The sequence below is a fragment of the Geospiza fortis genome, unplaced genomic scaffold (genome assembly GCF_000277835.1).
Source record: "Geospiza fortis unplaced genomic scaffold, GeoFor_1.0 scaffold271, whole genome shotgun sequence".
Taxonomy (NCBI): domain Eukaryota; kingdom Metazoa; phylum Chordata; class Aves; order Passeriformes; family Thraupidae; genus Geospiza; species Geospiza fortis.
Window position 1 is genome coordinate 1,649,576 of NW_005054405.1, and position 15,478 is coordinate 1,665,053.

Here is a 15,478-nt window from a genome sequence, read left to right on the forward strand (position 1 = left end):
TCTTTTCCCTGTCACACACATGTCCACAGACACTTGCTTATGACACCTACAGAGGTACTGCTGCGTCAGCCTCCTCCAGGCTTTGTGCACCACTTCTGACATGTCCAGCCTGGGGCAGTGCTCACACTCTCTCTTGGAATAGCATATTTGGGGATGGACAGAGGGAACTTGGCTTGTCAACAGCTTTGCCACTGTGACAATTTGTATTAGAGCAGTTTTATGCCAGTATTTAGTCCAGCCTGAGTAAGTCTGCTCTTCACTTTCTCTGTATTCCACGAGAGACATGAAACAGCTAAGAAACTGGGGAATTTGCAAAATTGTTTGCAAAAGGTACATTCAGTGGTGAAATCCATTAGTAATAAGAGGCTGTTTTTCCACACAATGTGACCATGAATCAGCCCTGTGAAAATACTGCCCTACGTCTTTAAAATAAGCATGGAAAAAATTGTATGTTCTGTCAGAAAAAGGAACTCTTCAGTGAACACAATTTTGATGTGCTGGATAAGTTATTTAATAACTAGCTTAAGAACTTACCTGACCTGCATGCAGTGTACTCTGGCAGCGCTGATCCTTTCCTCCAGATTAGCTTTGCAGTCAGCAGATTTCAGGCTTCTTGCTCTGCAGTGGTCCAGGCATGGCAGAGAGACCTCAAAGGCAGCTGTGGGGTTTGCTTTTGGCCACCTTTCCAATGTAAGCAACTCCCTTGTTTATTTCCAGGATTACAAAACGCCGGCATGCACCCTTTCTGCAGGCTTTCTGCTCTGCCCATCCCTTGGGCTCTGCCCCTTCTCCCATGGTTTATCCCCATGGTACAAAGGCAGTTGCTTTCAAGCAGCTCTCCACCCTTGTCACACAGAGCTTTTTGCAACAGGGCTGGCATTAATGTGCCCAAGACGGCTGAAACAGGAGTCCTTCCTACTGTTAGTCAAGTCATCCACACTGAAGCAAAACACATGGAATAAAATCCCTTAAGCTGTTCTGTTTCTCTTTCATGAGACTTGATATTGTTGGTTTAGCTCTGAGATTGGCCTTTGTGTTCCTCATGTTAAGTAATTGCACTTGCTTATAGTAAAACCCCACATCTGGTTAGGTGCAATTAAAGTGAGGGATTTTGTTGGCAGTTTAATGTACTCTCGTAACTGTTTCAGTTTAGAAATTTTTCTGTTGACCTTCTCCAAATGTACTGAGTGCTTTGGAAAGGATTCTGGATTTACCAGTAATTAGAATGAATTTGGAAGAATTCCCTTTGGAGACAACAATTGGCCTTGCATATTATGAAAAGAGTGGAAATGATGCAGATGCTTAATCACATGATGTGCTCTTTGACCTCCCCTTTCAGAGACTAACACGTGTTTTCTTGTTGCTGTTTAAAGGTCAAATGGCTGGCGATCACACACGGCTGGAATTCCACAACATAGAAACAGGAATAATAACAGAACGGCGCTACCTGTCTTCTGTGCCTTCTAATTTTATTGGGCATCTGCAGAGTCTCACATTTAATGGCATGGCATACATTGACTTATGTAAAAATGGAGACATCGATTATTGTGAGCTAAATGCAAGATTCGGGTTCAGGAACATCATAGCAGACCCTGTAACCTTTAAAACAAAAGCAAGTTATGTTGCACTGGCCACGCTACAAGCGTACACATCTATGCACCTTTTTTTCCAGTTCAAAACCACCTCCCTGGATGGATTGATACTTTTTAACAGTGGCGATGGAAATGATTTCATTGTGGTTGAATTAGTGAAAGGGTATGTATGGATTAGCATAACAGCAAAACAAGTCCATTCAAAATGTGTGTGCAGGAGGAATACACGGGAAAGTTTAGGATGCAAATCTCTATTTTTTTTTTTTTCTGACTGGATAGATATGTGATGGATAAATGTTTCTTCCTGTTGAACTTCATGTGCTTTATTGTGACTCTTTCTTTCAGATGAAGCTAGATGGCTGAAATGTATGAAAGTAAATAATAGGTATAACTTCTCTGGTGCTTACCACAAAGAAGTGCTAGTTTGTAGCCTCCCTCTTGTTCTCTCTCTCTACGTATGTATGCATGTCTCGGTACATGGAGTGCTCGTTGCTTTCCAGAAACTTGGGACTGCACCTCAACTCATCCAAATGAGCGGCAATTTCTCGGGATCACTGTTGCTTCCCCATCTGGCATTCATTGTTGTCCTCTGGTTTAGCCAGCGCTGCTGAGGAGTACAAGCGAATTGAAAATATTAGACATATTAATTATTGCCCCCTTGCTATGTAAAGAAAAAGGAAACTTTTCCAATTTTTTCTCTTTTCCCAGGTATTTACACTATGTGTTTGACTTGGGAAACGGTGCCAACCTCATCAAGGGAAGTTCTAATAAACCTCTGAATGACAACCAGTGGCATAATGTCATGATATCAAGGGATACCAACAACCTACACACTGTAAAAATTGACACTAAGATCACAACACAGAGCACAGCAGGAGCCAGAAATCTAGATCTAAAAAGTAAGTACAGTGATTCTTGTATTATCTACAGTGAGGGCCATTACAGAATAATAAACAGAATAAATCACAGTACTGTATAATTGTGTAATATTGTATGAAACCTTTTATTTTATAATAATCAGTATGATCACGAGAGATTACATCACCTTAATCTGACAATGCCAGTTTAGAAGTACTTCTGCACAGGTAGGTACAACTTGAAACATGCGAAGATCCCATGGGAATAAAAAATTAAAATTAAAAAAAAAAGGTAGGAAATTATAATAACACAAAGTGGCCCATATAAATCAAAATATAGTTGAGGGACTAAAGGAGGCTTACAATTTCTATGTAAAAACTTGACTTTTGCATGAACATAGGTCATAAAAGTAGCATAACACACTCATCTAAATGAGTATGTAATGTGTAATGCATCATAATTTCCATGGCAGGTGGGGTAAACTTTGTTACCAGCACTAAACCTACATATTATAAATCCAGATAGGTTCTTAAGATCTCTTTTTTATAAACATATGTATATTTTAAAATATGTGATAGTAGTGAGTTCTATGGATGGGTTTCTGAAAAACTAATTTGCATCTGAGGAAAATATCTTTTTGAAAGGATGTATAGGTATACTTTTAAAATAATGACTACCTAATCAGACATAAGAATATATGTCCTGGTCATGTGGAAAAGTAGTGTGTATTTTACCATTCTTTAAAAAGGCTCTTGGCAGGAAAACTGAAATTTCATAACAGTCAAAGAAATATGATATTTCAAAAGCCAGGATGTTCAAAGTAGATATTAATATTCCATCAAGAGCTTATTCCTTGCTGAATTTTCTTTTAACTGCCTCTGAGTCACAGATAATGAGCTGACCTTGGTAATTATGCTGGATTTTGTGAAATTTTACATGTTTGCCTCACTTGAAAGTGCTATTAAGATTGTAAGAAAGACTGTGGAAACAGCATCCTGATATAAGAGATTCTTCTATTTAAAAACTTGGTATTTCTGATAGAGCTTTTTGGGTGGCTCACACTCCATTCCTAAAGTAGCATTTGAAATTTATTACATGCTATTTCTTGGGTTTGCATTCTTTTAAACATAATCAATTTTTTATTGATACAGTGTAATATTTCAACATTGTTTTTGATGCTGTAGAAAAAGCATCCCGCTTGTTCCTTGACATTCTTAAGATGGCCAGTACTACCTATGCATATCTGTATGTCTTTAGTATGTTTGGCTCTTTTCCTAGTAGCTAAATCAGGCATGGGTAGGAAAAAAAAAAACACAAAAAAATCCCCAATCCTGTTGCGAGCTGATAATTAACACAGCTGTTTTATTCGATGTATTTTTCAAAGTGATTGTGGTGTGTTTTTTGGTGTGCCGGTTTATTTAAGGAAAGGGGCTCAGGTTCCCTCCATGTGCTCGCTGAAGGCACTAGAGAGCGCTGTGATCTCACCGAAGGGGCTGCCAGGGCTCAGCAAAAAAAAGCAGCCTGCAAAACCCAGCATCCCTGAACATCCCTGAACATCCCTTTGGAATGAGCACTTTGAAAATGCTGCTTTCGCCTTACGCTTTTGAAGTAAAACTGTATCCATAGCTGCCGCGGTTTCTAACCTTGAATTCCTTCGGAATAAAAAAAAAAAAAAAGGAATGAGGAGCACGAAAAAAGAAACCATACTGAGATTTGAAGCGAGTAAGGTGAATTGTGTTAGGTGATTTTCTATAATTTACCACCCAGTGAATGTGGATAGTGAAAGAATAACAAGCCTGACGTGTTCAGTGCAGGAATATATAGAAAGAACCTCTCTAAAACTGGTATAGCATACACAGGTCTTCAGCATCTGTCTTCTCTTAATAGTATGCCTCATTTTATTTTATTGATTTAAATGTATTATACTATATTTTTCTCAGTCAGCTTCCTTTAAATATGGCACAATGTATATCATGAGAATTTTGGTTTGATTTGGGAGGGGGTTCAAACGGATACTTTTTAGCCAGCAGGCTAAAAGGGAGAAAAAATCACCTTTCACTACTGTTTTTCCTTCCTTAATATTTAGTAGAAATTATCTACTGTAGTTGCTTCTTTTCTATTTTATACCTGTGTTTCTTGCAATGGCATGTTTCTGTTGTGCTATAAACCCTCCATATACTTTCCTGATTTAAATAGTTACAGTTAATTCATTGTTCTGTACTATCTTAGCCTTAGCAACAAAGCAAATGCAAAATCACACTTCCTGCTACCAATAGTGTATTGATGTCAACTGTACCTGCTTAACCAGATATCAATAGTTATCGCTATATCTGCTTAACCAGATTTATCATTAGGAAAAAATAAATATGTGCAGATAGTATGAAACCTGCAGCCATTCTGTGTAATTGTAGTTTCCAGATTTCTGATTTTGAAAGCCAAGCTCATCCTAGAAAAAGAAACCCACTATATGTGGGTTTTTGCAAATACACAGCGAATTCAGCACAAAGATAAGACACAGATTGTGTTGTTGAGCCTGCACAGCATGGAAGTTGTCTGGGAGAGCAGACAGCTGCCATAAAAGTATGGGAGAGAATTTCCAATATATGTTTCCCTTTGGGTGTAGGATTTGGCTATATAACACAGAAAGTTCATCATCACACACATCAGTTCCCTGCATAACCTCTGGTAAAATTTCAGCAGCTACCTGTGGAAACACATATATTAGATCCTGCAGCCTAATTATTGCTGTAATTAGATGGGTAAATTATAAATTGGGGACAAATAAATGAGTGAAAATAATTCTGTGTTTGGATTTCAAGAACTGTGTTATTTTTCCTCACAGGGAAAATTAGCAAAGTGTGCTGAGGTGCAGTTCTAGCAATAACCCGTAAAGATAAATGAGTCTGAACAGCAAAAGCAGTGCAGCTCAAGCCTGCCAGCACAGTTACACAGCAAATTTCCTTTCATTTATTTCATGAGCAGACTCTCTGTCCTGCTTTCAGGATAGCTCAGATGGTTGGCATGGCTGCAACTCAAGGCCTGAAAGAGTTGGGTGGAGGGGAATTCTTGGTTGTTGCACTTGATGCTGTGCTCTGATGTTCTGAGGCGTCTGAGTAGCCTCAAAGGGCACAGGAAAAAGCAAGAGAAAATTATTTATTTGATGGAGTGACTACATTGGTGGACAAGGGAAAGACTACAGATGTCATTTATCTGGATTTCTGTAAAGCCTTTGACACAGTTAGCCACAACATCCTTTTTCCCCGAACTGGAGAGAGGTGAATTTAACGATGGACAAGAAAGTGGTTGGACAGTTGCATCCAGTGGTGATCAACAAGTCAAAGTCCTGATAGACAGCCCTGACAAGTGGTGTCTCCCAGGGGTCCTTGTTGGCACCAGTGTTATTAAATACCTTTGTGTTTGACACAGAGAGAGGCATTGAAGGCACCCTCAGCATATTTGCTGATGACACCAAGCTGGGTGGTGTGGTTGACACACCTGAGGACAGGATACCATCCAGAGGGACCTGGACAAGCTGGAGAAGTTGGCCCATTGTGATCTCATGAGGTTTAATAGGACCAAGAGCAGATGCTGCACCTGGGATGGGGCAAGCCCTGGTGTCAACACAGGCTGGGGGATCAAGATCAAGAGCAGCCCTGCCCTGAAGGACTTGGGGGTGCTGGTGGATGGGGGGCTGGATGTGACCTGGCCACGTGTGCTGGCAGCCCGGAGACCCAAACGTGTCCTGGGCTGTGTCAGGAGCACCGTGGGCAGCAGGGCAGGAGGGGATTCTGCCCCTCTGCTCTGCCCTGCTGGGATCCCACCTGGAATATTGCATCCAGATCTGGGCTCCCAGCACAGGGAGGACAGAGAACTGCTGGAGCCAGGCCAGAGGAGGCCACCAAGATGACTCAAGGGATGGAACACCTCTGCTATGAGGAAAGGCTGAGAGAGTTGGGATTGCTCAGTCTGGAAAGGAGAAGGCTTTGAGGCAACTTCATTTTTGGCTTCCAGTTCCTGAAGGAAGCCTGGAAAAAAGCTAGAGAGGGACTTTTTTACAAGAGCCTGGATCCTAGTGACAGGATAAGGGAGAATGGTTCCAAACAGAAAGAGTAGATTTAGGTTAGGTATTAGGAAGAAATTCTTCACTGTGAGGTTGGTGAGGCACTGGCACAGTTTGCCCAGAGAAGCTGTGGATGCCCCATCCTCAGAAATGTTTAAGGCCAGGTTGGGTGGGGCTCTGAGCAACCTGGTCTAGTGCAAGATATCCCTGCCCATGGAAAAAAAAATTATCTTTAAGGTCTGTTCCAATACAAACCATTTCATGATACTTGCTCCTCTCTGTTGCCAAAGAAATGTTGTCTCCCTGTTTCAGGCTGTGAGTTTTACAATGCCTATAATGTCTCTTCTCTCTCCACATTTTTTTTTCTGTGTGGTACGGGAAACTGTAGTTTTGTCAGAAATTATTTTATTTTATAAGTACTTGAAGATGCATGATCTGCTTCCGAGGAGGAGGACATCCTCAAGCACACTTTATATCCACTTACCTACCAGGGTTTAATCTTCCTCTTGCTTCTCTCCTACACATATAGGCAGTATTTTAATCTCCAGAGCTTTCACATGCTTTTTTAAACAGCAGGCATTAAAAAACCCTGCAAAATTCAATCAGAATTCCCTTGGAATACCCATCAGAAAATTAAAATATTTTAGCATTTTAATTGTTTATAAATTGAAATTAGAAGCTGAGATATTGTACTCTTACCAAACAAGAAGGTAAAGACTGCTGCAGTTATTTTAGACTGAACAATAAGTAGTTACAAACTTTTATATGAGTTGGTAGTTTCCATACTTCAGTATCCAATCCAATTTTAAACTTTACAGATCACAGAATATATTCACAGATATGCTGCATCCTCTAGGATGATCTACAGTCATCCCAATCTTGATATGGGGCTAACTATATATATTTTTTTAGAGGGAAATCACCATTCTGGAAAAAACCCTGCAGAGCTCAGCATTTATGGGTTAACTTTTGCAGCCTGTGCATCATTTCACTCGTCAAGACCTGCTTTTTTGAACTGACATTCATAATTTCAACTTGTCTCACTGTCATCATCTTTCATGTGGCCTTCCCAAATGTCACTTTTAGAGCCCATTGTAAGTCATATGTTATTCCTGGACTGTTATATCACTGCATCCTCAAAAAATACTATTCATATTAGAGCACGCATCAGAATCAGCCTACTTGGATTAAAATAACCTGTCTAGATCTCTTGTTGTCTGTTTTACTTTTATTTCTGTATCTCTTCACTGGCCCCTAGCTTCCTTTATTCTTTTGAGATAGGGCTGCTGCTTCCATCTATGTTTGCTTTTCCATCTGCTGTTTTGTCCAATATTGTGAAAACAGACTACACTGAAGCACCTGAAAGAAAAGTAGTTCTATTAATTTCTGGTATCACCAGTAGTTTTGCAAATGCACCAAATTAGAGTTCTTCAATGTGCATAAAGATTTGCTTGGCAATTAATTCATCCTTGTAAACTTTGAATGCAATTAACTAAATTATCAGTAGATCTACTAGCCTGGCATATTCATTGATGATTTGCAATAGTCCCTTAATCTATTGATATTTCATTTGCCTGTCAGAGTAGGTTATTCATGCTGAGCTAAATTAATCTTGATCATAATGAGGAATTCCTGTTTCAGCAGTGGAAATTGAAGCTGTTTTAATTTCATGTAATATTTCTCTCTGTTTTTTTATACTGAGGCAGTTATTATTGTTGCCTCATTATATGATTTTTCTGTACATTACAAGGTCTCCATCAACAGCAGTGATCCTTTATATTTTTTATCACTAGAGAAAGAAAGCTTTTAGAAGCACAGAACATTGTACAAATGAGCAAGTATTAATGCTTAAATTTCTCAAATAATCATGCCTGAGCTAAATGTAATGACCTTGCCAGTGGGCTGTGAGTTCTTCATGCAGAAATAATGTTCTGTTCCAAATACAGAGTTCCAAATACTGTCAACAGCAAATAGATCTTCCCAGTGTGACCTATTGGAGTAGACAATGGCAAATGCAGCTGTTGTCTTCCTGAGAGTGAAGGAAAGCAGGCTCTGTACAGAGGAAAAACAAGGGACTTAGAACTCTTCTTTGGATCTTCCTATGAAACAAAATTCTAGGAGGGGATAACAATAGGTCATTGGTCAACCTGGTCTAATGGGAATTCCTTTATTCTCCATTTTTACCACTTTTCACATGCTGCTTCTAAACAATGCTGTCTACCAAGTTGTGAAAATAATTTTGATAGTGCTAAGCCTCCAGAAATTGTATCCAAATTACCAAAATTATAAGACGGGGTAAAAAAATTGAAAATCTATTCCAGTAATTCTAGGTTAAATAAAGATATTCTAGAGCTTCTACTGTGAAGTCAACAACAATGCAATAATCTGTCAGATCAGTTCATGGTGAAAAGGTTTTAGTTTTCTGCCTCTTTTCTCCTGTTCTTCTCAGTCTTTCATACATATATGACTGGATAGATTTGCCTTCATTCCTACAGCTGTTTGACATGCAGGTTATTACTGCTGGTAATTATGGGATTTCTTTCAAGCCTTTCTGGAACACCAAGTAAAAGTTATGTTAAGAATTATACAGGAAACATAGATGCTCTTAAAACTTACCAAAACCTCTGCATATTTAGTATAAATATGCATCCACTGCATCCTAGCCCCCCCACAGATACACAGAGTGAAGGAGCACATCCTAAATTTGCTTTAAAATGTGCTGCTGTGAACCCTCATTAACCTTGGTATTTTAACTGAGCTATCCTTTTTGCAAAAGGGCAGCTCTGTGGAATATCCTCAGAGTCTGAATGTGATTGTCTTGATCAAAAGAAATATCATATAAAAATTACTCTCTGCCAGCCTGCATTCCAAATGAGAATGTTTAGCATCTCAGCTGGTTGGTAGCTTTATGTGGAGCTCTAGCCAAAGGAAGAGTTTTGCAGATGATGATCTCTGAGGTCTAGTAGGTCTGTTGGAAAGAGGAATTCCTCATTATTTCAGAAGCAAGCTCTGCAAAGAGCATGTGTTGGCTGATAAAGCAGGGAGTGGAAACACTATAGCAGGAGGAAGGGAGATCTGAATATCCTGTGCCATGCAAATGCCAGCTTTGTTAGATTCTATTTTTGAGGCGTGTGCAATCTCCAGAAGTGGTCAGAATAGGAAAGAAATGAAGGACATTTGATGTGCTTGAATGGCTCACCTCTCCACCACAGCCATCCCCCTCACGCAGAGTAATTGGCCCAGCATTGATTATGTGGGAGATGGATTGCCACGCACATTTATATGGCAATTAGATTTTATTATTTACCATTTAACATGCATCACCAACTTTCCTCACAGTCCATTGCACAAGCAGACTGCTTTGGTTTTACATCTGTTTAATCTTTTTCAATGCCAGTGCTCTTCATCTAGTCTTTAGTGGGGGTAAAAACAAGCAGAGAGAAATAGAGCGGCTGGGACTCTGAGGAATATTATTGTCAGAAAAATATTAAATGTTTTTGCGTGACTGTTTCTTCTGAGAAAAAGAATTATTTTTGAGAACAGAATTGTTGGGGAAATGGTGGATTTTAACCTGGAGAAGTCTTCAGATGTGAGCACTTACTTTTTGAACATCTCCTTTTGTCTCTTCAATGCTTATCTCCTGAGGATGTTGTTGTGTGGTTGCTGTTTCTCACACACCAGCACTCCCTATGACACAGCTTTTCTTGCCTGTGAAACATGGGCACATTTGTGTAATCCCTGAGCAGCACTAAACTGAGTTGAAAATTGTAATAAGGATGAAATCTGAGCACCGAGAGGTGGGTGCAGAATTGGACAGCACACCCAGCAGAGCATAAGGAAAAGTTTCTTGGCAGAAGAATATTTGTGGAACTGTGGAAAGTCTTCAATGTAGTTCTGTGTAGTGTGATGGAATCAGGAGATTAGAGGTGGAGCAGCACCTGTATCTCCACTGTGGACTGCCATGGGAATTGGTGGCAAATGAAAACTGAAGGATGCTGTTCCTGGTGCACCCATCAATTGTAAATTCTTTCTGGTACCTCTTAATTCTCCTGGCCTTTTTTTTTTTTTTTTTTCTGTCAGTGTTGACTACAGGGCAGTGTTACAGTGAAATTGTGAAAAGAACAGTAAAGTATCATGCAAAGGAAAAAAATATCTTCAAAATTCAATTCTCTTGACAAATAACTGCAATATGCACTATTATGCCAATAAGTGTGCCTAAAGAAAACCCACAATGTCAGCATTTCAGTGCTGCTGATTTCTTTTTTTTTTCCTAATACATTTAAGGGTGTATTCAGGCAAGATGCTGAAAGCAGCGTACAATTGGGGTGAAAAGATCAGTTTCTATATTCCTTCCCAACAGAGTGACTTGCTAACCTAGAAATTCTTCTTTATTTTTTTCCTTTTTATATGCCTGTAAACATTTTGCCTTGTTTGGTTATCAGTATAGGGAATGTGAAAGATGAAAGCCAGCGCCTGTCACATCATAAAACAGCCTCTTGCCTGAAGTATTTGAAAGGACAGATAACTCAGCAGAACCTGGACAAGTAAACTAGCCACCCTTTCCCTCCTTAGGTGAGAGAGGGTCTAAAAGTGATAGAATTCATCACTCCAATAGGAAAAATATTTGAAAAGACTATTTTTCTTAAAAAATAAAAAAAAATCACATCAAAACCAAAAGACATCAACCACAAATCAATACTGAAGCTACAGAATGGACTCTTTGAAGTGAGTAAGTGGACATAAAACACTAAGTTTACATTTTCATGTGTTCCCTCAAGTGCCCTGCCTTGCAAGTGGTAGACAAAATCCAGTCATGCTTTGCTCTAGCAGGCAGCAGGCCTGTGAATGCACAGCAAAGTGCATATTCTCTGCTGCAAAGGGGGTTTGAAAAGCCATATGCTGGAGCGTATGCGCTGCAGAAGCTGTGTGGATGCAGCATTTAAACCTTTGTCAACAGTTCTTCTGTTTATTAATGGGCTATGATCACAGCAGGCTTCTTGGTTTATGGGGAAAAAAAAGAGCAATTATGTCTCATCAATGTTTTTTTAAGGAGCAGGCTTTTTTTTGGATATGGAACGAAGAGCAAATGTTTACTCGGGATTGATGAAGGTGAGGAGCGTCTCTGGAATGACCACTCACCATTCAGGCTCTGTTCCTTTTCTAAAGTGTGTGCTGAAATTTGAAGTAAAATCTCCACTCTTCTCTGCCTATTGCCCAAAGTAAATGTGCAGAAGGTGGGTGATTCTGTATGCTGGGGAGGTGAGAAGGTCATCAAGGCCAAGTAGGCTCCCATATTTCAGTATCAAAGACATCTGAAAGCCTACCTGACATTTCCATTTGAGACAACAGCCCTTGATTGGGGACCAGACACCAGCACAGGTGTCTGTTCTTTTAGTCAGTGCATATCCAGCTTGTGTAGAGCAATTTATTTTCACAATTCAGTTGACTTAAAGATACCATGAGTTGGGATTGTGTAGGTTGTCTTAGGATGAGTTCCACCATGAAATTTGTAGCGCAATTATTAAGATACTACAAAGTGATTTCTATTGATGTGATAAGAGCAGCTCATCTGCTTTAGGAGGGACTGGAATAAAGAGAACACTTTTTTCTTTTGAGATTAGACTTTCCCTATGGCATTTCTCAGTCTTTGCAGTCCTCCTTTTTCTTTGCCTGCCTGAGGGAAGAAGCTGTTTTATGCTTGATCATTTAGAACTAGCATATTTGGAGAAAAGTGCGCCTGACACCTTGGCTTCACCACAGCCAGATGTTCCTTTGTATTTTCGTGTGTCATATAAAGGAATTGTGGAGATGCCTGCTGTGTTTTCAGAATCCACCACGGTATGCCAGGGCCATCCATCTTGTTCCTGGGGATTAACATCACCCTAGTACACCACAGAAGCACTCTCAGTCCTAGCCATGGTAGTGATTTAGTACAATGTGACATTAGAAACATGACAAAGCAACTTCTTCCAAAAGGAAAGAGAAATTAGGACAATAGCTGAAAGTACTTTTAAAACACGCAGCACAAGAGATTGGGGGAGAGAATGTCTGCTCTTGGAGAGCATGACGGATTTGAAGATGCTTTTGCTCAGGCATATAAAAATATTCCAGAGGTATTGTCTTTATGGATTATCAAAAAGTCAAGCCACAATTCCTTCCACTGTTGTATTTCCTCCTTATTTTTTATTTGTTTTTAGTCATATGTGGGGCCATATTTGAATGGTTTTTCTTTCTTGACAGCAAAGGTGTTCAAGAAATGAACAACAGATATGTACAGAAAGCACTCAGATTTAGGAGAGTAAACAAGTCCAACTATATCCTGGCTAAACTGCTTGTTGCCTGATGTCACAAATCTTCTGTACCAACCTGCTGCTGGTTTGTTAAGGGGTCTAGGTGCGCCAGTTATACCTGAGCAGAATTCTTATATTGTTACCATCATAAACACACGGAAAACAATTCCCTCTCTACTTATGTTTGAAGACAATGGTAGCTGTTAAATAAAGTTAATGGTTTTTGCCCACCAGCATATATCATGTAAGAATTCTCAGGAATGGAGTAAAGGAGAAAAGTCAGTGAAGTGACCTGTCAGCAATGTCACTGCTGCCAGATAATAACTCTTAATAACTGCTTTTAGCTAGTCAGAAAATAGAACAGCATCTTCAATCTCTGTTTCACATTTCTTTGGTTTAGCATTTGCAAAGTTCTTATTTTGAAGAAATGCAGAGGCTTGGGATAAAAAAAGATGAGCTATTACAGGAGGACTTGGCATTTGTTTTACCAACAGTTGTGTGTGACTCACTGTTGTGTGGTGTTCTGTGTGCTTTTGCATAAGTGTGATTCCAATAATGAATACATTGAGAACTTGGGCTAATTTATTAGCTAGCAATTTGTTTCTGTGTTAAATTTACTTGTTATTAAAGCACAAATCAGCTCTAAGTCAGGAAAGCCATTAATAGGTGTAAATAGGAAAGATCCTGTGGGAATAACTGAGGATCTGCAGTACCTGTAAAAGATGCAGATAAACCCACTAAAATCTTCTCTTTAGGAGTGCTTATGGCATAACTCAGCAGTGCCATCCTTGCCATGAGCAAGTCTAGCTCTGAAAGTGCTGATTCCTCTGGCCTGCCATGCACACCTTTTTTTTTTTCAAGAGGGGAGTTGTGAGATCTGCTCTCAAGTAAACTGCTTTATTTGAGGCTTTTCTAGTGATCAGAAGGAAATCTTGGGTCACTCTATTACCTCACCTCTTTCTTTACTACCTGCAACTTTGCCTATAACAACTGGCATATATTTTATGTAAATTTGCCATTTTCCTTTAGAAATTAAAGAAAATCAGGATTAATATGAGAAAAAATGAGACATTTTCAGGGACACATTTAAAAATCAAACTGAACTTTAGAAGAGCACATGTACAAGGAAGGCAGCAGCTGAACTTTAGTCCCAGAAACGATGGTTACACATTTTCAGTGGGTAGCAGTGTAGCATTAGTGTAGCATCTAGACTCCAGCCAGTTTATACAGGGTCATAAGCTTGTACTATTGATCTGATGAACTGTGGTACCTTATTTCATGAAATAACTTGTGTGTAATTCACACCTGTAAGCAGGCAGCTGCACAACAAGGGATTTGCTCTGGAGTAAAATTTCCACCAGTGAAGCTGTACTTACATAAATGAGAAAGGGAATTTGTATTGCACTATGTTGATGTCTTTTAGTAGGAACAGGGAAAATCTTTTATCTTTTTATCTTTTCTGAATAGCTGTCATTACATGTTTGAGGTAAAATTTAATTAACAGCATTTTCTGCAATCCTGTCTTGCCTGAAAGTCTAATGGATTGAGTTTTGTTGGAAACCACTTCTTCGTTGAGACAAACATGAAAGTAGCATGTGATTAACCGAAACAAAAGTAACAATGTAAATATTTTGTGATGGCAGATAAGAAAAATTACCAAGCGAAACAAAATTACCTAACTTTAAAACAAAAATAAAAATCTGAGTTTTAATTCCAGAGCTTTGCAAAATTTTGTGTCTGAGAGAAAGTGCTTTTCATGCCAGCAGCAGCAAACTCAAAACACATATGGTATTAAACATTTGATATTAAATCTGGGAAGATTACCTCATAGTCATAAAAATACTTTTATATACTTTATAAAAGGTGAAGTCTAATAGTCAGTATGACTGCTCAATACATAAGATATGTATTCGTGTATTAGCTGTGAACCACATGCACATTTGATTTTGAAAAGAAGAACTCAAAGTTATTTTGAACGTCAAAAATTGAAATATTACCCAGAACATGTATTTGTAAAAACTGTATCTTTAAAAGTATAAAATGATCAGTCTAATTATCAACATTCTTAAGGTATTGTAAGTAAGCTGTAGGGGTGCAGCTTGTTTAGACTCAATATATTATACTTCACTGCATATGATACCTATTTGGCAATGTTCCAGTGTATGTTTTCAGGAGAAAATATTCTGAGTTCCAGTTTATATGTTGGCACACTGACCTGGATTTCTGCTAGCCATGCATCATAACTGGCAGCTGCTGCATGACTGTATATAGCAGTCTCAATGGGTTTGAGAGATGGATATCAGGAATTAGCAGGGGATCAATCTGAAAGGTTGTGGTTTTAAAGATGTAACTAATCACAGAATAAAAAAGGGTTGCTCGGACAGTATATTTTTAAAAAGAGGTTACGTATGTCATGTGCAATAGATCAAGTTTAACTTTTTTATCATATAAGTGATTTTCTTAATACTATTCTCTGGAATGGTTTCCCTCTTTTAAGTCTATTTGGATCAGTTGAGATGAATTATCTCTCTATTCTGAGCTGGCAGTGACTGAAGGCACAGAACTTCAGGAAACCTGCAAAGGTTTTGCTCTCTGGATGTTCTGTCTGAGAAAAAGACGAAGAACCTTTATCATGGCACAAGTGTTTTAACTTTGTTTTCAGTTCAGCAGATTGAAAA

At 39.0% G+C, this 15,478-nt stretch overlaps 1 protein-coding gene across 2 annotated transcripts in view; it reads left to right on the forward strand.

Moving 5' to 3' along the window:
- NRXN1 (neurexin 1) overlaps positions 1-15,478 on the forward strand; it is a 671,624-nt gene that overhangs the window by 311,948 nt on the left and 344,198 nt on the right. For both annotated transcript variants that reach the window (XM_005426207.1, XM_031061247.1), the window contains 2 exons: positions 1,374-1,755; positions 2,301-2,491. In XM_005426207.1, the coding sequence (XP_005426264.1) occupies positions 1,374-1,755; positions 2,301-2,491 (573 nt within the window). The remainder of the gene's footprint in view (positions 1-1,373; positions 1,756-2,300; positions 2,492-15,478) is intronic.